Genomic DNA, 23,642 nt, shown 5'->3' with positions numbered 1-23,642 from the left:
TAAGTCACGTGTAAGTTTGAGGAAGCTAGTTTCGAAATACCTGTACAAAAATATAAAAGTCTATAAATTTTTTTTGTTTGTTTTGTTTGAAGCCTGTGTTGATCCTTGGAAACATCACATGCATAATAATACATCAACTGGAAAAGTGGCAACTAAGGAATTAGATATTTGTAGCTCTTTTTCTCTCTTTACATATATACACATTACAATAAAAATAATTTTATTTTGGTTGTTTGGTGGAAGTATACTACAACAAACTAAATTTTTTTTTAAATTCTCAAAGTTGAAAACTATTTTACCAATAGCTTACTAAAATCCAAATATATTAAAATCTCCTACAGTAAGTGCAGAGAAAAAAGATTTAAAGACTCCGAGACGGCCACCAACTTATCTACCATGGAAGCGAACTACAAGAACAGCAAAATAATATTGTTATGTATGAATGCTCCTTCTGTAGATAATTGGACCCAAACAAAAAAATTCACAGTTCAGTAAGATCCCTAACCCTGACCTTTAATTTTTTTCTTTTTTTTTCATTTGTTTTTACATTCAGTACAGTATCATATAAGCTGTGCAAAACTTTACTTAGACTGGCAGTTCGCCATATCAGTTGCATTTGTCTTTGGTACAAAAATAAACAATCGCATTAATGTGCAAGTATTTGTTTTCTTCCGGCCAAAGTACCGAAATTGTTTCTAGAGCCATCTTTTATACAATACATAGACTCTGTGGCATATATCTACATTTTCAACATATTCCTATATACATTCAAAAATTTTAAGAGCTGGAACAAATACATTAAAACCTATAATCTTACCATCTATACATCTTGGTTTTTCCCCTCAGGGTTTTCATCATACAAAACTTTACCAGCTTATACTGATAGCTCTCCCCCCAGAATACAAGGCACAAAGAATATACTTTTTTTTCTCTTGCTTGCACAGACATTTAAATACTATATTAAGCTCAGAAAAGTAAAGTCTTATATGGCACACTAGCTCTAATGCCATGTGTGCTATGTACAAGTTAATGACTGCAAAGAAAGCTTACTGTTTTTTAAGAACAAAAAAAAATCCAATTATTTTTTAAAAAAAAGAACAAAAAACTCCCTACATTGACAGCTTTACCAAAAAAACGCTTCCTCTTATTTTACTTGGAGCATAAACCTGTCACAATGTCTGGCATATGCTAAAAATTTTTACTAGCAAAAACATGTTTTTGCTTCTAAAACAAAAGTGATATATTCTGGTCCTAGACAACTTAATTCTAAAAAGAATCCTCATCTCTGTATTGAAGCTTAAAGCAGCTTTGAAACAATCTGGTTTATGCTCCAAAAATGCTATTAAGCATTTTATATCATGCTTTGAATTGTTTTACTACATTGTTATTTAAAAACAATGGAACCTAACAGTAAGTGTTTACATAATGCTAAACTGACATGCAGACCAGAATGCAATTTACAATGAAGTACTTGACAACACAGGTAGAATCTGACTGATGAGAACAGCTGAAGTCATGTCTTAAACTTTTGACATTGGTATTCGTAGCCCTACAAGGCCACCGGTGGGGTCTCCTTCTGCAGTCTTCTCTAAAACTTGATTCACAAATTCTGATGTCTGTCCAGCTACAGGTAGTCCTAAAAACGGAGGGTAAGAAAACGTGCTGTAAGGTTACTATTCATGTATTTGTATGTTCCTATAATACAAAGCCAATGGACGCTTTGGTTAGTAACCAACCAAAAGGCCTAGACAACTGAAATTAGGAAGCACTTGTTCTTTTCCAGAAATGGTCTGCAATCTAACGTATCGTAGGTTATATGTCTCTTCACATACATGCACATACATTAAGTTTACAGCTTACCAAGAGTGTCTTTAATAAGTACGTTCAACTTTTGTTCCATGTTGACTCCTCTATCATCTTTAGGTACCTGCACCCGATTAACTATTTCTTGTTTAATGGAGTTGATAACAAACAGTAAATTATCTGCAAAGGAAAAAATTTGGATTAGACTTCTAGCACGTTCCCCCTGGAGCAAGAGAGATCCACAGTTGTCCACACACTGTTATCTGTAAGTGTCAAAGGTGTCACATCACACTTACTGTAAAATTAAGTTTATATCTGTAAACATATTTTCAAAAATGTTTATATTACATGCATACGTTTACATAATTTACATCTGTAAAGTAGCTCAACACTGCAGGCAACCCAATTTACGTATGCTTTATGGAGTGGGCTGTTCTAGTACCAACAAAACTGTTGGGTTTGTACCAACCCTGTTTTCTCTATAAACTGCCAGGTATGACTCAAGTTACATGATGGTGCAAAACACAGACTTGTCTGAACAAAAGAAAAATTAAGATGCGAAGAGTTGTATTTACCATATTCCGTGTTGAGACCCCAGAGTTTTACTTTATTGGCTTCATACTGGGCTTTCTTTTTTAGTCTACAAGCCCTATAGTAAGAAGAGGGGAAGAATTAGAACACTAACAAAAATTCCAGAATACTAATGCCATCTGTTTGTTTGCCACACGAACTTATCAACCAATACTCCCAGAGCTCTGATGTACAATATCAGCTATCTACTCACTCACCTTTTCTGAAAGCACTGTGCTACCTGTATTTGCTTACGTTTCACACTGCATCACTGTATCATTTGCCCTGCAGCTAAGTAAGCCAGCTTCCAGTTGAAATACATTGTTATCTAGGGAACAGGCAAACTACATCTCTGAAGTGCCAGCTGCCCTTCTTTTTGATAAACTGGTAATTAGCCCATTGCAGAAGCAGGATCTCTTGAGGCAAAAATTAGTTAGATCTTAATCGTACAGCTATAGTAATCCAAATCTACTCATCCATGTGTAGCATTATCTAATATATACCTGGAAGCCAGCTTGTTCTTTTCTTTTCTTGATCTTGGTCTGGCAGTTAAGGGAAGTTCACTGACTGGCGTCAGGTCACTGATCACCTTATTCAGCTTCCTCAGTTCATTACCAATCTGTAGAAGTTTTCTGGGGTTGGGAGTCAGGTCTTCTACATCAGTCCTCCGTGACTTCTTTGCTGCATATTTTCCTGTTTTAAATATGCAGAAAATTGGGCTGGGAAGTGACACAATACATACACAAACCTACGAGATTCTTAAATAAGTAGTATCTTTTGTAAAGTATGAATATATATACTAATATATACATAAAGTAAATTTTTACTTTACCTATATAAAGTAAAAATATATATACTTCTATATAAGGTACTTTTTTGGGGTGCAGTTTGAGTTCCTTTGTTCATTACAAGAGAATGGACTGGAATCACGTGATCCCTATGGCCTTTTGCAATAGAATGAGGATTTCCAGACAAACTGCTTTGTACAATTAATATTATATCCGGATCAGACAAGAGCAAATACTGCTGGCCAGGCTCCTGGATGAGACAGACAGTATACACACAGCTGTGCTGAAAAACGTATGTCACAAGTTCAAACCCAGTTGTTTTGCCCCAACTGTAACTTGCTAACTCATGTGTTCAGCCAATATATCCTCTTGCACACTCAAGTTGAATCTTATTGCTAAAGTTCTATATTAAGAAGGAGTATCAAGGCTTTGTACTAAAATGATCTTCAGTGATACTGAGCTTAAATGATCCACATAAAGGCCAGCAACCCCTTTTAAAAAGCCAAGCTATTTAAGGCCTGGTTTTCCTGAGGAAATACACATATGCAAGACAAAATCTTTATTCCTTAAGTTTCTCTGCCACTGCTCTCTGTCTTTTTCCAAATTTCTATCACAAATGCTGGTTGTTACAGACACTTGCATGAAAATGTTAATATTTATTAGAGAGCTGATAATTTAGCATGATTTATCTGAGGTAGTAGATGGCCTGGGTACACATCTGTATGTGGAAAAAAAATCTTGTATGTGTTATATTCTGTAGCTTCTGGATATTAAATAGTGTTTGATCCTACAAATCCCTTGCATACGCACCTGACTTAAAATTCACTTGCTCCTCCAAGTGTCTGGTAGGACTGAGTCCTCAAGGCATGCTTGGTTATTTGTTCTTTAATAACAAGTATAGATATAAGCCTTCATAAGAAGGAGCAGTAATGGGGACTTTAAGTACTAGTATTTCACTACAAGATAAATAAGCGTATAAAAACTAAGGAGATGAAAAAAAAGTTTCCTTCCCTGAATAAATCTACAAGTAACAACAACAACAACAAAATGTTTTGGTTTAACAGAGGTAAAGTGCCTTGGTAAAGACAATAATTTTCAACTATAAGGGAATGTTAACATTACAACCAGGGAAGTTGATTTCATTTTCTCTTTCAAAGCTAAAATCAAACGGAGCAGCCTACCAAAGAGGTCCTGTGACAAACAAACATTACTCCTAAGAGTGGTTTGTTCTGGGTGATTTAGTAATGCGCGTGGTACAGCACATTGCTTGTCAAAAAGTTACGTGCATAAAACACAGTTATTAGACCAATTGGTTTAAGTTTCTAAATGGGTATTTTAAAGAAACAGTTTATTCAGAGAAAAGTAACTGCTTTACTGTGCTGCACTCACATAGGTGGGAGAAACAAGAAGGGAGGAGCAAAAAGAAACAGTTATGCCTTATTGCTTGTCCTTTACCTCATACTGCAATTAGCGTGAATTTTGCCTCTCAGATCACTTCCAGCTTCCTTCTAACACAAGCAAGACAAACTAACAGCTACAAGGAGCAAGTATCAGTCAAGCGACCCTTCCAATATGTTTACAGTATTGCACTGAGAAAATTTTGAACTCTTGGGGTTTCCACGGAAAGCCCTTGGAAGCTACAAGTCTCAATTCATCCACCTTCCTCTGGAAGAAACCACACTGAAAGTTACTACTGTATGTTCACTATGCCTTCCTTGGACACTGTGCAGAACTCTGCTAATTGAGCAACAGACTTGCAGTGTTTTAATCATATATTTTCATGGCCAAAACACAACTTCTCATCACTTCCAATTATGGGAGTTTGGCTACTGAAGGTGTCAGAAGGAAAGACGTTCACTTGTAACTAGGAATCTCTTCTTACCATGATGGAGACCATTCTTCTGATACATGTTACTTGGCAAGGTATCTCGATTCCACTCGGATGGCCTCAGCATTCTTTCTTGTTGCGATGGCGTTAGTTGCTCGCTGTACTCCCAGAAATATCTTCGCTTGCTTCTTTTCCGAGAGGATATTGCAGTAATTTCTTTTAAATCCTCCACAGAATCATTTTCATACCCTAAAAGGATGCATTGCATTGTTTATGCAAAGTTGACAAAACTGTTTCTAGCCCTTTAATGGTGGACTGAGTATTCAAGTTAAGAGCAAAACCACAGACAAGGCCTGTTTTACATTATCTAATAGACTTGGGTTTCAGCATCAACTGCTACTGGGTACTTGCCTTAAATCCAGGGATAGACATTGAGCCAGGGATGGCACTTCATTAGTTTAAAAGAGACAAATTATTTATGCATTGAAAGCCCCTTTAAGTTCTCTGACCCCTTAAGCTCTATTGGTCTTCTCCCCCTCAGTCCCACCACAGCAGAGTAGAGACAACAGCTGTTGGAGAGTGTTCTTCCATCCGTAGTTTTCTCCATGAATTTGCAGGAACATAATCCTAACTCACCTCCACATTTTAATTAATCTCTAATCAAAAAGCATGGGAAGAGAAGTAGATAATAAAGATGGATTAGCAAAACACTAATAAAGAAAGCAAAATTATTCAAGACTATTCTGAGTTGGAAGGGACCCATTAGGATCATCGAGTCCAGCTCCTGCTCTTCCTTGAGTTTGAATACCTTTGGGAAATAAATCAAACCGCCCATCTCTATTAGACTAGAGGAAGGGGGCTCTGTTATCAGGACAATGACCATCTAAAGACCATCCAAATTGAAAAGACCATCTAAATTGAAGGGGTCTGGACACAAGAGGTTCAATCTCTTCCTCACCTCTTTAGTGGGATGAAAAGAAATGATCCACAGTAAAGCTACACAATATTTTAGAGGTATATAATGATGACCTTGATATGATGAATTGGTCATGAAGTACATGGAAACTGTAATGCCACTACCCACATTGCATAAATATTTATACCATAATTATGTAGGCACAAACCACAGTTTTTAAAATCCTAGGTATGCTTTAGAAAAAAGACAACCTATACTATGGTTAAAAAAGCCCAAAGCACTGCATTGCCTTTTGTAATAAAATGCTATATAATAGTTTAAATTTACTTTAAAAAGGATGCATTTAAAAACATCACATATACTGACGAAGCTTAAAGAAAAGCCAGCCACTGAAGGGACTATAAGCTTTACAAGCCTTGACCCTGTATGCTTGAGCTCTGCTTCATCTTTTAAAAAGAAGAAAGTGTTCTTTGTGCTACTGTTAAAACAGCCCATTCAATTAGTCTGTTTGCACTTGAAAAACCAGTTGAAAGAAGAAAAACAAACTTTCTTGCTGTGGTCTGACTCTCATTTCATAACGCAAAGTATGAATAAAAGTTAGGTGCGCAGAAGGATGAAATCAGTTCTGAAGTTCTGTTTCTAATAATTTCATCAACTCATTTGATTCGCTAGTTTATTAAAAGACTGTTTTAAAGGCAAATCAAACAATAAAACATTCTTTATAAAACCTTTTCTTGTATAGCCAAAATGATTATGACAATTTAAATACAGTTTCAAATACCGTCACTATTATTAACTGTACTTCCATTTTACTGAAATGCTGTTCAACATAAGTATCAAAATACTTTTAAAAAATCCACTTTCCACTTGAAAAAACATGTAAAGCTACCTAAATCATTATAGATATATATTTGTATAAATTTAGCCCGTCTTCATGGTTAACACAGAATTAAGCCAAATAATGAAAACAAATCTCTTTAAGACATGATGTGTACAAATGTCAAGGTTAAAAAATCAAGACTTCCTGTTTGCTTATTAGAACTATAATTAAGTTAGCAACTTAAATTATGTTGACTTAATGCATCCTGCCTTGCAACTCTAATGTTGACCTGCTATCATTTTAAAGTTACCTAGAATAATCTAGTGCACAATGTTCTAACCTAGTCTGTAACATACAGGAGTGCAACAAATCTGTTTAGCTTTTCCGCTCTGTATTTATCTTCCTTGAATTCTCCTCTTAGCAAAGATCATATAGCAGTGTCATTTTCTTTGGTGGGTTTCTAAGAAATCTGAAAGGGTTCTTGTTTTTACCTTTCAAGCACTTTGCAAGTCCCTCCTAAAAAATCTCTGTTCACATCCCTTACTATGGTTTTAGGTTTAAGTTCACAAGGGTTAAATTAAGTAAAACAGAACAGGATAGACATGACTTCTGCATTTTACCAGATTAAAAGCAAAAATAGCCCCACCAAAAAAAAAATCAGAAAAACCCTTCTCTTTATCATGTAATCGTACTGTCAAACCATTTATGAGACGACTTCTCCCAGTTGACGGTCCAGGTGCTCAGCATAGGTGCAGTGCAACTTCTCTAAACAATCTCTATGTCTCTACAAGCACTTTTTCCTTTCATCTGTTTCTTCTCCAGTGCTACTAAAACCCAATCAGTTGTTGCATCTCCCATTTCTGGAATCTCATGACTACTTGCTGGGAGAAGCAGTCATTTACAAATATTTCTATTAAATGAGATAGGTAAAATATACTAGTAATGGCAAAAAAAGTTTCAAGTGCTAGAGAAGGCCTGGGCTGATAATTCCCATAATAAATTACCTTTGCAGGTGACCAAAATTCCTAAATCTGTATCATGGTGATAATAAAAACATTGTTGCCCAAAATTCCTGACAGCCAGTTGCATTTTTAGTTATTTCTCCAAGTTCCTGAAGTTCATTATATCTAAGTATTTCCTCAGACAACACTAACACTTTAAGAAAGCATTTCATGCACTCCAAAAACCTACATGAGGAGTAAACAAAAGCAAACTGTGTATAAAATACATCACAGGGTCAGCAATAACTAATAAGTTTCTGTCCTTTCAGTAAATTACATCTTCACTCTAAATTTATCAACAGATTTTGGTTTCAGTACTACGGAAGGTTAAATCTTCCTGTGCCACGCCTAGTTTTACAAACTTTATCCATAGTATTTACTCCAAAGGTAAAAAGGCAATACAAAGTACAAGAGCGGCATAATTAAGATACCTGGAGACACTGCCTTCTAATATAATCAAAACATACGGTGAAACTTATTATCAGCATACAGAAAGTGAATGGCTTCATTCATGTAGAAGTTCTAGCAAACTTGTATAAGCCAAGTTCCTCAGCTACTGTACTGCATGAAGTAGTTGTATTTAGGTGAGCACTATTGCTTGTCAGTAAAATTTGAACAAATGGCAAATAGTTTATGTAATTCCACCAACTGAAATCCCAGCATTTTAATACCACACCTCTTTTGCAGGGTTACCAGGCTTTCTATGCGACATGCCTCTGTGGGCTGCAAAGCACTGTGCAGTACAGCAATCACTGCAGAGCTCTAATAGCTAGGGAGTTCAATTCAGAAGAAGAGAGGAAGAGGTTTTAAAATGCTAATTAAAATTTGTTATGCACATGTAAAAGTAACATAAAGGGTACAATGCTTAACAAGTTTAGTGCCAACTCAGGAAATCTACTTAGAAAATAATTTAACCTGAGAGTTCATTATGACAAACACTGACAAGCTTTAGGGAAGCTGCTGTTTTTAAAAAGGCAAAATATCAGCTGCTTTCCCCCCTGAAGTTACATATTGCCAAATGTATGAATACCTCAATTCTTATACTCTACTCCAAAGCAGTTATGAAATGTGAATATTTTAATACTTTCTACAATGAAAGTAATAGTTGGTTACAGTCCTGTCCCCTTCCCTTCATATTTTATTTTTATACAACATTACCGCTTTGTTACCTTCTAGGTGAAGGTTAGTTCTTATTTCTGTTGTTAAGGCTCCATTTCTACATGCAGAAGAGAGGAATTCAGTATCCTTTGAAGACCCACTAAGTGTTACTGCTGAAAACCACCAAGAAACAGTTCTATTAGTTTGAGTGGTAGGTGTTTTTTGGATTCTGTGGAAAACTGTACCTACTGTAGCACTTCAACAATGACGAAATTATTTCACTCAGGCTATGATTTTATACCAGCTATCAAGACATACAACTCTGGATAAATTCAAAGCAGCAACCTTTCGAAGCACTAGAAGGCTCTACACATCCTATCATCAAGCGACAAAAAAAAAAAAAAAAAAAAAACCACAATTGTGGGCAGTTGCTCTATGACCTTACGCTACAAGCTAGGTTTCCTGTATTTTCTACTATTATTTTTGTTGCATGACCACAGTTTATGCAGTTTTTCTTGAAACAGGGCAATAGACACCTTGCATAGTTTTCATTTTCAAAGCACTTACAAAATCTGGGATGAAAGTTCATAATTTAAGGTCAGTGTTGCTCATCTGTAACTACAAAACATTGAAAAGCATTCTTTCCCACTTGGCAGACAAATCCATTAACCTCCATGTCAACAAAGCCCAGCATTGGTGATACCTGGTTCTGAGAAAGTATCGCTGATGTCGTCATCTTTATCATCCTCGTAATCTTCCTCCTCATCATCATTTTCAGACAGCTCGTGCTCACTGCCGAATCCTTCATCATGGTCCTCATCTTCAATATCATCCTCATCATCCTCGTCTTCCTCAGGGTCTCCTTTGGCTGACTGTTCACCCAAACTGTCTGTTACAAAAAGAGAATAGTTGTGCTCTTCTTTCTTCTGCGAAGAATCTGACACTGATGTGCTGGCAGAAAGACTGCTCTCCCCCACAATAAGCCCTGGGGTTTCCTGGGGTGGACTGAGGAGCAGTTCTTGAGTCTCTTTAAAAGGCAAAATAGGAGACGTACTGTGACTATGAGGGGACTCTATTCCTTTTCTTTCTTGTCGCTTTGCTACAGCACCACAGTAGCAGGTGTTTTCCTTTGCTGCATCAGCATGTGTCTGGTTCAGCACAGGTCTGCTCTGTGGTAAAGGACTGATCTTTACTTTTGCCTTTTTAACATAGTCTTTACATTCAACGTGAATGTTCACCTTTTCATTATTGTACACATTGGTCTTCACCCTGATTTGTGTACTGGAAGCAGGCTGAGCTGCAGGTTTGCTTGCCTTCTGAACACAGTCCAACAAAGGTGCCTCAGCCTGAACATTCTTGGAGGTACAGACTGGGGCTGCTGCTCTGGTTGCAATTTTTTTGCTAGGTAACAAAGAATTTAGAGGGTTTTGTTTTACACCAAAGAGTAAATCAGGGTAATAGAGTGAATCAGAAACAGGTTGGGAGTCCTCACTGTTAAGCTGAGCCAGTGTTGGTGTTTTGCTTATCACTTCTTCATCTTGGTATGGGCTTGAAAAGTCATCAAGGCCCAGGTAATCCACCTCTTTTGTTCCCCAGATGTCACAGCTAGTTAATTTAGTGTACTTAGTTAAGTCTTCACAGTAGGTGTCCCACTGCTCCCACTTCGAGGTGAGGGCAGCTTCTTTGTCCAGGATGTCCGTAAAAGACTCCAAGTTCTCAAGGTCTTTGCAGTCCTCCATTGACAGTAAGTTGTCTCTGGAGCTTTGCTGATAGTCCATTTCTCTGTCCTGTGCATAATAAAACAAGTTAAAAATTAATACAAAAAAGTATGAATCTACTTAATCTAGTATGGTGAGCTTAATTCTAGTGAAGAGTAAGCAAGTGATAATATATGGAGATACTTCAACTTCCAACTAAAAGCTTCTTTTGAGGGTCAGAATGAACTTCAGCTTCTGTGCTTCAGCAGCAGATAGCTCTGAAGAGATTGCTAAAGATACAGGTCAACTGCTGCTGCATTCTTCTTCTGCTATTGCAAATTCACCTGGTCACCAGGAACTAGACTAGTACCAATATCCATGCATTTAAAATACCAAAGACATCACAGGCAAGATGTTGTCGTCTGTGTTAACCTAAGTCAAACTTCACAATGTGCTTAACAGAATACGCTCAAGTTTACCAGTCCCTGGAAAACCTCATTCTAACATGATCAATTAACAACTATGAGCTACCTTTCTCCTGTGATGCAGAGAAAAAAAAAAAGAATGCTAGTATAAGTAGCTCATGAGTCAACTTTTATTTTGCTTCCCCTGCATTCACAGCTTTGGTGAAGTAGCATACAGCTGCTCTTGCAGAAAAGATTGTAAGGAAGAGTCTCAAGCACTGTTACATAATGTCAACACAACTCTGAGACTTGTATATCAAGTCTCTCCTGATGGCCAGCTTTAACAAGCATCTATTAAGGAAGCATCACATTTGCTGGACAAGCAGTTAGGCTCTTCCCTAATCACAGAACGGCAGGGGTTAGAAAGGACCTCTGGAGATCATCTCGTCCAACCCCGCTGCTTGAGCAGGGGGAACAGGCAGGTGTCCAGGTGGGTTTTGAATATTTCCAGTGAAAGAGACTCCACAGCCTCCCTGGGCAGCCTGTTCCACTGCTCTGTCACCCTCGCAGTAAAGAAGGTTTTCCTCATATGCAGGTGGAACTTCCTGTGTTCCAACTTGTGCCCATTGCCCCTTGTCCTGTTGTTGGGCACCACTGAAAAGACTGTGGCCCCATCCTCTTGACACCCACCCTTTAGATATTTATAAGCATCAATAAGATCCCCCTCAGCCTTCTCTTCTCCAGGCTGAACAAACCCAGGTCTCTCAGCCTTTCCTCATAATCATATCTAGCAGTAATGAACAATCTTGTAGCATTCTTGAACAAATACCCCTTTATTACTACATGAACTAAGGTATTAGTCAAGGAGAGGAAGTTATGTACACACACAGAAAGATGACCTACCAGTTCATACATGAAGTCTGGATCTGAACTGCTTGCCAAGAGATCCGTGCTCATCAGAGTCTGCTCTGAAAACACATGGCTACGAAAGGCATCCCCAAAAGGAGGGTCCATTCCACTCACACTGGGCTACAACAAATCGATACTGACATTTGAAGCATGCTATAAAAAGGCATATTCTTTTTTTCAACAAAGCATAAAGAGTATTGCCATTTCATCCAAGTCTCTGAACTAGTCCTATACCTGCAGATAAGCATGTCATTTGTCAGAGTGACAGAATGCTTTAAGAGCAGCTGACAACACGCAGCTCTTTAATCAAAGGACACATTTGTATTCATCATATAGCTGCAAGAGCATTGCTCATTCATTCTTTTTTGTTGGTTTGAAATTCTCACGTGGCTGCCAAGTTTAGGGACATGTTAGCATTTGTAGAAGAGGAGAGTGAGTACTGGCAAGATCTGTGAGTATCAATAGGCACTATATACTTGCATGGCCTTCATCCCAATACAAACCATTTTGTACTACAGCAGTGTTGACTGTTTTTATTTAGAACTATTAGGACTCATAAAACTTCCACCTGAGATTGTAACAAAAGCAAAATTTATTACAACTAAATCAATAATGTTATATCTCTCAAGAATGAAGTGGAACTTTGCAAAAAAACATTATGCAGGATGACTGGGCATGCAGGGCATGGGCAGCAAGGCTTTCTGCTACATTTAATTCCAGACCTCTATTTCTCTTCTAGACACACTCGCCCTGAGGACTGGGAAGAGACAAACACTGTACTGCTGAAAGCCATCCAGTGTGCTGATGTGTGAATCACTGCAGTAATAAAAGGCTGCTCTCCAGGCACCCACCCTCATCAAGACAACAACTTTGCTGAATCCTGCTGCGTGAACAAATACAGTACCAAAAGCAGCAATATAGCTTCCACCATAGACGCTACTGGGACCCTACAAATATACACCATTTCATCTCTTATAAATTCTCCCTGCTAATGCCAGTCAAATTTGCTCTTAAACATTTTTTTAAAAAAGGAAGCAAAATTATTTACAGAAGCAAATAAAATCATAACAGACTTACCTGAGGCATTTCCAAGCCCAGATTCCCCAAATCCAATTCCAAACTTCTTGTTTTATTCACTTGTAGATTCCTTTCCAGCTTTACCTCAGTCTCAGTGAGTTTACACAATCCATGCAATGAAATTTTTCCTTAGGATAACTTCAGTTCACCCTGATGGAGCTCTTCTATTTGTAGACTTCTGCGTAGAATAAACACAGCAAACGCCCAAGGAGGTAAGTAATCCTTCACCAAAAAGGTAGTGCTTAAAAAACAGCCCAAGTGAAGTAAAGACAAAAATTTCCTCTGAAAAGTGATTATTCCTCCTGCTGGAATGTATAGCAATTTTCTTCCCCTGCCATCCTTCACTGAAAGAAAGCCACAGCTGTTACAGAACACAGTTCCTGCAAAAACCTTTTTGGCCGAGTTACATTTTGTTGCCTTTTTCTCCCCACTACGAAGACCACAAGTTCTACAGACACGTGAAAAGAAAGGCCTGCCTAACTGGAAAGAATGACTGGCATACTGCTGGGTATACAAGGGAGAAACAATCTTTATGACTAATATAACAGAGCCAATAAATTCTAAAAATGTCTCAGGCAAATGTCTCAAAATACTAATTTCAGATAGGGCAGTAGTAGGGTTTCAGCGATACCACCTCCTCTTCTTAAGAGATTAATCCATCCAGTATCAGATAAGATTATATCAATCACTCATATAGCAACATCTAGTGGTAGAGGGATTATTACAGCAAGCATGCTCACTGTCCCGCAGCAGAGGGAGGGAAGAGACAGACTTCCCCAACAGAACAAATTAAAAATTGTGCCAAATTCAGAGTGCCAAATTGTGCCAAAATATTCTCTCTATTAGTTTCAAGTAAGGCACATGTTGAAATTGGTCCAATTTATCTATTAGTAATCTTACCAGTTTAGTAGTTTCTATAAAACCTCTGCTACTTCAGATGTATCTAAAGACTTTTTAAAGCCTCATATCCTGCTTAATCCTGCATTTTTTAACAACATAAGGAAAAACTGAACTGTAGAAAAAGCAAGCACCTTATCAGTAACTATATCTACACTAAAACAATGACAAAAGACTCAAAGTAACGGGAAGTAAAAAAGAACAATGTGATACCAAAAACAACATAAAAAAATAATCCATAGTATCAAACCTTAGTATCTACTGTAATTACACGGTCTTCAAGGATGCTGCTTTCTTACTGTCTTGCTTGTCTGTAAGATCCCTACTCTTATATATAAAAAGTCTCTTTAACAAAAAAGCAGCATTAGAGGAGCATAATCAAAAAACAGAATCATCATACTTGTACAGTGTTTCAGACTATCAGTTAAAATATATTTATTTCTTTGAGCAGAATTCTTCACTCATTGCTCCTAAGTCAGACTTTGCTGCAATCTGCTCAGGCTATGTTTGTTCTCTTGTTTTGAAAACAAATAGTAAAGTAAGAGTGTTCTCCTGCAGCAGAGCTACGCTCAGAACCCTCCTCCCACGAGCACATGACAGCATCCCCATGATTATTCCTACTTTCAGCTATTTTGTTATATTCAGCATATATACCACCAGAATGTGGTAAAAACAGACACTACGCAAAAAAAGACTTTACTTATCAAAATGTACTGCTTTTCAAATAGCAGCTAGAATATAAAGAACAATTACAAGTCCAGTTATACCCAAGTTCTCAGTAAAACTGCGCTACCACTGCCAAAGCAAGCCATTCCTTGTAGGGTCTTGTGTCAAATAAGGGCCAGTTCCTTCTGAGAAAATTCTCTTTGCTCTAAAACTTCCAGGGAACTCTATTTACTTATCTTGAAGTGATGTTTAAAGTTGTTTCTGTTCCAGGGCAACGTGCCTCAACAGCCTCCCTCTCCCTTCACCCAGCAAAGGCCACATCGCAGCAGAACTTGTCCTGCCTATGCTGTTAAAGTGGCACGAATTACTAATTCACTTTTCAGCCTGGCCTGATCTATGAGAAGGGGCCTGTTCTTTAAAAAAATAACAATGTCCTCATATACAACGAAAGAGGCAAGAAAGATATAGTGTTTAATAGGAATCTACACCTGAGTAGTATCTTTCTTTCTTTCCACACGGAGTGGCAGAGATCGATGTCTTTTTCAACAGAACATCAGATTAATACTTTGACGTCAACACCAGAACACCACCACCACCATCTGCATTCACGTGGGAGACTGCATGATGTAAAGGGGAAAGAACGGAGATGTTTGCTGCTTCTTTACTGGATATTCTTTGTTATGCTTTTGTTAGAACATGCACCTCAAGCCATTCCACCGCCTTTCATACACACCCAGGAAAGGGGGGTGAAACTTAATCTGTACTGACACTGATTTGAGTAACAACTGACCAATGCTTCCAAGTATCAGGACCAGGGAGCTTTTGGATCATTTACAAATCCTCAAAACAGACATTAAACATTCAAAATACTTTTACCATTTCAAAGACTAGAGTAATCTTTTAGCTATAAATTTATAGCACCATTTAAGAACGTCAGTGTATGTCCTTCCAGGTCAGAGCAGTATATCAGCTAATCTGATTGTTCCTCTCACTCTCTTTATATTTCACTCTTGACATTTTATAATATTAATATTTAAAATTTATTTGAATCCCATGAGGATCTATTAAAGTATTTTACAACATAAGATTTTTTTCTTTGTAGCCCTATGGAGGGAGGAAACATGGTTAGGCCATAAAAAGACAGACACTGACTCAGGGAGCTGCACAATCTAGGCATGCTTCATGCTCCCAACACAGCAGGACTACCTCCATCTGCCTTCTGAATTTCCCAGAATCATCAAGATCTTCATTAAAAGACTCCCAGTCTTAACTCCCAGTTAAGTTCACACTTAACTCCCAGTATTTTTTTTATGAATTGGTAAATTAAGATGTATAGTAGAAATCAACAACACATATGGAAGCACAGATGTGAAATTTGAACTTGCTGTGAAGGAAAGTAACTATGCAGACCACAGCTAAAGTCCCATTTTTTACAGAATTCATCATTAGTGGCACTCTCAGCTCAAGACTGAGTTAGAACAGAATAGTACAGTTGTTACGTTATCTGTAATGAATATGGATTTGAATGAACTGAAAGATCTGTGGCGGAGCTCAAGAATAGAAGTATGAGAATTACTGAAGATAAACATGGCACGAATTTCTACTTCAGGACAATTTTCATGAATGCCTTACACCAGCCCTTCCCAAAAGCAGAGATACAGAGGTGAAATCTTGTAGTTGTTTCACAGCAACTGAACCGCAGGTGGAATACACAGCCCAAGGCACTGGGCAGGGTGCCGCCACTCCTTTTGGCAGCAGCCAGCAGTTCAATCAGATTAAGCTGATTAAGGAACCAGTCCCTGAGTTGGTTCTGTGTCTGCAGATTCTTGAGTAACATCAGTGCAGAGCTGTGCCCCTGCTCCTGGGAGAAGGCTCGCTCATTCACTTGGGTGTGAGGAAGGGCAAGACGTCTTGGGAACTGCTTTGCTCCTCTAACGTTTAAGATTTTGGGGTACAGATGGAGGCATGCATATACATTGGTTAAAATCCCCATCAGTCATCAATAAGTAACCAGAAGCTGTTCTACAGACTTAATAATTCATTAATCTAATGACAAATCCTAATAAAAATCCTCTGCATTTATATTTACTTTTTGAAAATGTGCATTTAGAACAGTTTAATAGTGGGCCCAAGACACCCGGGACGACTGAACTTCAAACAATCTAATGGCAGGCTTATTACATGATATTACTGATGCACTTACATTGGCAGAGAGCAGGAATTAAACTTAAAACATGCAGCATTAAGGAGACGCATGGCAGTTACCATGCACGTGCTGCTTCCCTAGACTAGTAAAACACCCTTCTGCAAGGATACGTTGTCTCCAAAGAAGTCCCTATAAAAGAAAAACGTAAACTGCCAGCTTTCAGCTTGACAACTCTGAAGGTCTTCCTCAGTCGCCTGTATGAATCATTTGTACTGTAGCTATAACTAAAGTTGCTATTTCCGTCTCGATTCAGATGTGTATTTTGTACAATTTGAAAAGCACACAGAGCATCGCTATACCATTTTGTTGATTGTACGGTGCTTATCACAGCAGCTAAATGCCTGTTATAATACATTACATGAACAATTACACTTTTCACGATGGCAACCTTGGCAAACTGTGCTGTATGCTGCAAAGTTACATTTTTGATGAAGATAAAAAAATAGCACGTCATGAGAGCCTGTCGATACTTGACCTACAAACTCAGGCTAAAACATTCAAAATGCCAAACTCTGAATTTCAGAGAACGTGCAAAAACTATGCCACATATTTTAAAAGAACAATTATGTACCATGCAGTGTTTGCTCTATCTGGACATTTTATGAAATACTACAGTTAAAGATGTAAGAAGTTCTACGCTTCTCTTAAAACTTTTTTCCTTCCACAGTTTGCTTCCTATTACAGAACACACTCTGCTCAGTGTGGTCATCAAGCACAGAACGTATTTTTCTTAGTTTTATTTCCGAGTATAATGTTCTTGGTTGTTTTTTTCCTCTTCTTTCTACATGATTCCCCAATTATTAGCCACACTTAAAATATTCTTTTACTTTTCTTCCCCACCACAAAGAAACTAAGTTTTTTTTTAGTTTGTTGTTTTGTAGCAGGTGAGCAAAGACACTCTTGTAAAAGGTCTTTCTCCGCTTCCACCCACCACAGCCTTATTCACCTGCTCATCCAAAGAAGCCAAGTCCCTCTACTTCTCAGTGATGCATTTCTATTAAAATGCCAGTATAAGCATCTAAGATATTATGCCCTTTGCTTTCTTTGTCCTGGAGAGCAAACAACAGCTGCTTAAGACACTCAGGTCCCAAGTTTGATGGAACATTGCTATTTGAAAGAACGAAAGATGCAAAGGTTGTTTCACTTCTTTTAAGCCTCTTCCCTTCAGGAGAGGGAAACTGCTACTTCACTATTTGTTCCCTTTCCTCTGCTGACCTTCCCTTTCCCCGCCCCAGTATTATTTTTCTAATCCTACTTGCCCAGAGCAGACAGACTTCAGAATCCAGAAGTGATACCACTAAACAGAAGCTCTAGTCTCCAATCACACATGCAACACCTCAGGTAAGAGTTGATGAATTACCAAAAAGAATACAGCATGACATTCTTCGTGTGAATTAATACCCCTACACATCAACACCAGATACCCAACTTTGGGGTGGTATTCCACTTCAGCATGCTGTGTAAGCAAATAGGCAGATGCCAATAACTGATCATAATGCAAGAGGCAGAAGAAAAAAGGGATTTTTTTTTTAAACCAACAAACAACATATTGCATCTACATATTTTATAACAACTATGCCCAGAATAATACATTCCTACTAGAAGCACTAGCTTTTCTGTACATTCTGGAACAGAGACTGAGATTTTATTATTATTTCAGTGCCAAGAGTGGGATCTACAGCATGGTAAACTTATTAGAACTATATTAACACCATTCATTTAAAAAACATTTTATAGTTAAAATACAAATTGCATAAATCTTTATTAAAACACCACTGCAGAGTTAGGAGAGTTGCTTGCACAAGAGAATTAGCAGTAACTAACATTCATTAACTAACATTCAGATTTTTTTTTGAGCCAGAGATTTCTGCTGAAGTAGAGTGCAGTCAGAGCAAAGACAGAAAACAAAAGCAAAACTAGACAACGATTTAGCTTACATTCTCCAGCAGTATTCTACATACCTACATGATGGTTGCTTCCATATTTTTTTCCAACAGTGCAAAGTCTTTCGGGGTAAGAAAAAAAATTAATTCTATAGCTGCCAGAAAAAACCCTCTTATGAGGAAGGGAATGGTACAATCTAGTCTACTCTTCATACTGTAAAATAAAATAATATAATCACGGAAATTACTATAGCAATCTATGCTTTTCAGAAAGCTTTTGGCTTGACTTCCAAGCCAATGCCAACTTTCAAGCACATCTTATGAAGTGGCAAATACCCTTATCAAACTTTTATTTTAAAACATCATTTAATTTGGCTTCACAAACCACAGAGTATGGACACGCAAGTCACAGGAATCTAAACCAGTGTGTTCCCTTATTTATACCACACTACCAGTCTATGAGTCGGGCAGAAGCTTCTATTTATTCCCAGTTAATTCCTCCTAACACTGAAGGGACTTCAAACCTTTGCCCATCAAAAAGCTCTTTTGCCACTCATTAAAAAAAAAACACGGCAAGGATGTTTAGTGGCTTGATGCCTCTGCTGCAGATTTCTCTTATCAGTTAATGCTCCTATCAAACACAGAACAATTCTTTCTTTGCTCAGGTAAACCACTGGCTATAAAGCACTATATGAAGTCTCCGAGTTATTAATGCCTCTAAAAAGTGCTATCACTGAGCACTGATATTTCTACCAGAAACCTTTCCTGCTAAAAAAATCACCAAATATATTCCTATAGAAATTCTGACTTCTCATTTACATTGCCAACATTAAAAGTTGACCAGGTTTCTAAAATAACTGTGTTTGCCCCTCTATAATTCTTACCGTGAAAACATGTATGTAATAATAACACCACCCCACCCCCAAGGATGTTTAGAAGCCACTTGGTTAAGCGATCTGAGACCAAAGGCTAACCAACCTTTTATCACCATCTTTAAAACGTTTTATAGCATTTGAAGGATAATATCAGAATCTGATTCTGTTTTGCAGGTTATGCATTGCATGATTTCAACAAGCTACCCTCAAGCGGCAACAACATAAAGACTACGCTTACTTTAAATGAGAAGTTAACATTTCAGCTGACGTAGCTGAATGATTGAAACTGCCTGTTGCACAAAGAAGCCTGAAAAAAAGAGCGTGCTTTATACTGGAGCCTGACACGGTGAAATCTGGTCATTAAATTATCTTTGATATCCGATCAGTTATGTTAGGCGATGCCCTGAGAAACAGCGTGGGCTGGCCTCGCCATGCTGCACGGTTGCGTTAAACCACTGCCAACTCAGAGGGGCGAGATTAGGGCGTACCAGTAATACCCCGGGCATCGTTATATAAAATAACATCCGAGCTGTAGCCCTTCAGGATGGAGAGGAAATAAAGTTCGGGCTTTAGCCCTTGGTGACATGAGGGGCTTTAGGCAAGCTGCCCCCGACTCAAAGCCTGCTTGAACTTAAACCAGACCCGGAGAGGCGTCGAAGACCCGTGTGAGGAGACGCTGAAAGCCGGAGGCACCCCCGGGGGCGGCTCCTGAGGTGGCTCGGGCAAGTTATCGGTATTTTGTAAGTAAAGTCTGGGGGCACTGCCTCACAGAGGAGGCGGAACGGCGCCCCGTCCCCGTCCCCGTCCCCGCCCGGGAGGGGGAAACCGGACCGCCTGCGCACGGGCGCTGCCCGCCCCCTCCCTGGACTGGGCCCTGGCAGCCCGACCCCGGGAGCGAGAGACGCCCTGAGGAGAAGCGCTCCGGAGGGGGGGCCGCGGGCACCGCTCCAGCCCCCGCCCGCCCCGGGGCAGCTCCCATTCTCATCAGAGCAGCCCCCGCTCTACCCGCGGCAGCTCTGCCCCAGCCCGGGCGGCCCCGGCCCCGGCCCCCGCCCCTGACCCACTAACACACCTCCCAGCCAACATGGCCGCCCCGCCAGCCAGCGCGGAGCGCACCCTACCCCGACCACCACCTCCCCGCCCCGCCCTCCCCGTCTGCTCAATGGCTCGTTCCTCAACCACGCACTCTGCTATTCGCCGCCACCCACGCCACTCACCAGCCCAGCGGTCCTTTCAAGCTAGGGTGAGGCGACATGTAAACAAACCCCCTTCCGCTGCTCCAGAGGGGACCGGCCCGGCCCGCCCAGGGGCAGCCCGACCGCCTCTCCCCGCCGCGGGGGTCCCAGGAGCCCGCGCCGGCCTCCCCCCCGGCCCCGGCGTAGCGTGATGGGCGCGAGGGGCTCCCCTGCCCCGCGGGAGGCAGCCACCGCCCCGCGGCCTCCCGCGGAGCGCACCCCCACTGCCCGGGGAAGCCCCTTCCCAAGCCGCCAGGGCTGCCGCTCACCGTTGGCCGGTGAACCCCCATATCCCCCGCTCCGCCCCAGTCAGTTACATAAAGCACCGTGCCGGAGCGGGGAAGAGTCACTCCGCCGGCCCGGGACCCCTCTCCGCCTCCCCCAGCCCCGCAGCCTTCCCTGTGGGCTGGAGCCGCCCCACCGGACACCGGCACGCCTCCGGTAGAGAAACCCCACACCCCTTCGGGTCACCCCTCCCGGGGCCGTCCCGAGCATTCGAACTGGTCGAAAGCGGAGAAGGCGACTACGAGCCCGAGAAAGCAACGGAGCGCAGGAGCTGCCGAGCCCCTCCGCGCCCCGTCCCCCGCACAACCGGGCTCCCCCGCCCGGACGGCGCTTTCGTTTCCTCGGCGCTCGCGGCCAGACTCACTTTCCTCGTAAAGGCGCGGGCCGCTCCCGAGGGACGGAGGCTGGAAGGGCCACTGACAACTCCCTGCTAAGCCCGCGCCGCGCCCTCAATCCACACCGGCGCTGCTCCCCCAGCCATCGGGGCCCGAGACCTCAGCGCCGGGAGCCGGCCACCCCTCCGCGCACGGCGGTCCTCCCGCAGCACCGGCAGCCACACCCCCCGGCGGAGCGAGGGGAGCGGCGGGCTCCGGCTTCCCTCCCCTCCCGTCCGCCGGGCACCATCCCCGTCCTCTCCCCCTCGGCGCCCGGCAGACCTACCCCTCCCACACCCGCAGCCCCCTGCCCGGCGCGCGCACGCTCGCACCGTCCCCTCCCCGCCGGGACACCCCGCGCCCGCCGCCGCCCCTCCAGCGGGGCAGGGAGCCTGGGGCCGCTCCCCCACCGCTGCCCTCCCGCCGCCCCGGGGCGCAGCCTCCGGCCGGTGCCGCCACAAGCCGTGCCGTGCCATCCCTCAGCACTCACCGGGTGGCCGGGGCTCAGCAGGGGGCGCCGCCCCGCGCGCTCCGGCCCGGACCCTCCATGCGGCTTCGGGGTTTGTTTTGTTTATGTCCCTTCCTGACGGGTTCCCGGAAATCGCGTGACTCGCCCCCATCACGTGGGGAGGGAGGGAGAGAGGGGGGAGGGCAACGCCGCGCCGGCCAATCGCCAGCCGCCGCCGCGCCGGCCAATGGGTCGCCGCCTCGGCGGGGGCCTCCCCCGTCACGTGACAGCGCAGAGGCGCGAGGGCGGCATTTAAGGCGGGGCGCCGTTGGCTGTGGAGGCGCCAGCGGAGGGACCGAGCGGCAGCTGCTCCGGCTCCGACTAGTCCATCCGTTCATCTTCTACCGGCAGCTTTGCATTTTTGCCTCTGCCCGGAGCTAGGCACACGGCCCCCTCTCACAGCGACAAGTAGTTGGCCTCTGTCACTTAACACACAACTGGACAAATTATGTGTCCACTAACTAAGCAGAGACCCAGCCATTCTTATCCTGCTTTTTGTAAAAAAAAAAAAAAAAAAAATAATTCTTCCATTTTTTAGGTGACTTTTTGCATTTTTGCCCCTCTAGGGTAACAAAACTTTTCCACTGTAGCTAAACCCCATCATGCCTGACAGGACAAAGGAGGGAAAAAACACCATAAAACCAAAACACACAAAAAAAGACCCACCATTTTTTTGCCTCAGACAGTTTGTAACACGTGATTCTTGAAACAAGGGACCAGCCACCCACCTCTGACAACTAACCGAAAGCCCTTCACATGAGTAAAATGCTTCTGTGATTTCCAGTAGAGGAAAAGTAAACTTCCATAAATTCTTCAGAACAATTTCCTGTGAGGAGCCCAGCCGAAGATACTTGATTTTCCTAAAAAACACAAACAAAAGTAGTTAAAAGCATTTGAAAGGACCCTGACCTAAACACTTCCTCTACAAGCTGCCCATGTTATGACTTAAAGTCCTTAAGACTTGACTACGGAGTCAGCTTCTTTAATCTTCCTCACTTTTTACCTTCCCCCAAAATATCAATGCACATAGGGAGATCAGACTGTTTTCCCTGCAGTCCCTGGCTTTCTATCTATTTCAAGCACCAGCAAGCATCCTTCATATATACTTCAACATTTTGCATTCTCCTCTGCTGTCACAAAGCAAGAGGAAACTGTTAAAGCCTTTGACACCTGCATTGTTCATTAAACACCAGCGTCTGAACTTCTAATTTCCTGTAGTCATGCAAAAAAAAAAAAATCTGAAGCAGTGTTAATTCCTGGCACACATGGAGCAGACCATTCCATAATCACGATGCAGACAGTAGGTCACACAACATTCAGCACACCAGAAACAAGACGTTATTTTTTTCACCTTTTTCAGTCATGCTACTGCCTGGTATCTGTTTCAGAGAAAATATTAACCATTAAGATAAATGGAAATTTCTTTATCTGGAAAGCACCTAAACAAAAATTGAACTATAGCTTGTTTGTCCAGGCTTTGAATTGCTCCTTACACTAAATTCACCAATGGTGAAACATACCACATGAACCCTGTTTTACTTCTCCTGTATCTTCTACAACAATGAATGATATCTTGGAACCTAAAAAGAAAGCTTGTTAAAGAAAGTAATACTATTGTTTGTCACCAGATGTTTTCTTTTTTGATGTCTCGCTGTAGGGTAAATATGACAGGCAGATCAATGTATTTTAAAAAACTGTTACATATTCAAAATTGTCAGCAATGTCTTGAAGCATTTCTCCTCCCCTCCTCATACGATGTCAACATACATTATCCTCCACACACTTTAAAAAACCCCAGCAAC

At 41.3% G+C, this 23,642-nt stretch overlaps 1 protein-coding gene across 16 annotated transcripts; it reads right to left on the bottom strand.

Annotated features, from left to right (window-relative positions):
- Positions 1 to 492: 492 nt before the first annotated feature.
- Positions 493 to 22,969, bottom strand: CREBRF (CREB3 regulatory factor). 16 transcript variants are annotated; one of them, XM_075102442.1, is made up of 11 exons: positions 21,823 to 21,939; positions 12,912 to 13,089; positions 11,829 to 11,954; positions 9,879 to 10,611; positions 9,528 to 9,713; positions 8,896 to 8,997; positions 5,044 to 5,238; positions 2,877 to 3,066; positions 2,379 to 2,452; positions 1,861 to 1,983; positions 493 to 1,636 (listed from the first exon to the last, which is right to left on the bottom strand). In XM_075102442.1, exons 2-11 carry the CDS (start codon positions 12,918 to 12,920, stop codon positions 1,521 to 1,523), a joined length of 1,854 nt encoding a protein of 617 aa, XP_074958543.1. In that variant the 5' UTR covers positions 12,921 to 13,089; positions 21,823 to 21,939; the 3' UTR covers positions 493 to 1,520. The 16 variants fall into 16 exon arrangements, 14 of the variants coding, with proteins under 14 accessions (XP_074958543.1, XP_074958534.1, XP_074958530.1 ...); XM_075102433.1 differs by lacking the exon at positions 21,823 to 21,939 and adding an exon at positions 22,569 to 22,969 and having other exon boundaries at positions 9,528 to 10,611; XM_075102429.1 differs by having other exon boundaries at positions 9,528 to 10,611.
- Between the last annotated feature and the right edge of the window lie 673 nt (positions 22,970 to 23,642).

This window comes from Phalacrocorax aristotelis, chromosome 8, assembly GCF_949628215.1.
Source record: "Phalacrocorax aristotelis chromosome 8, bGulAri2.1, whole genome shotgun sequence".
Lineage (NCBI taxonomy): Eukaryota > Metazoa > Chordata > Aves > Suliformes > Phalacrocoracidae > Phalacrocorax > Phalacrocorax aristotelis.
Note: the sequence above shows the minus strand (reverse complement) of the source record. Positions and strands in the feature narration are given on the sequence as shown.

Coding starts and splice junctions, on each gene's coding strand:
- CREBRF (XM_075102433.1), bottom strand. Junction 2,453..2,876: donor AAGAACAAGCTGGCTTCCAG/GTATATATTAGA, acceptor TTCTTACTATAG/GGCTTGTAGACTAAAAAAGA. Junction 1,637..1,860: donor ACTTATTAAAGACACTCTTG/GTAAGCTGTAAA, acceptor CTCCGTTTTTAG/GACTACCTGTAGCTGGACAG.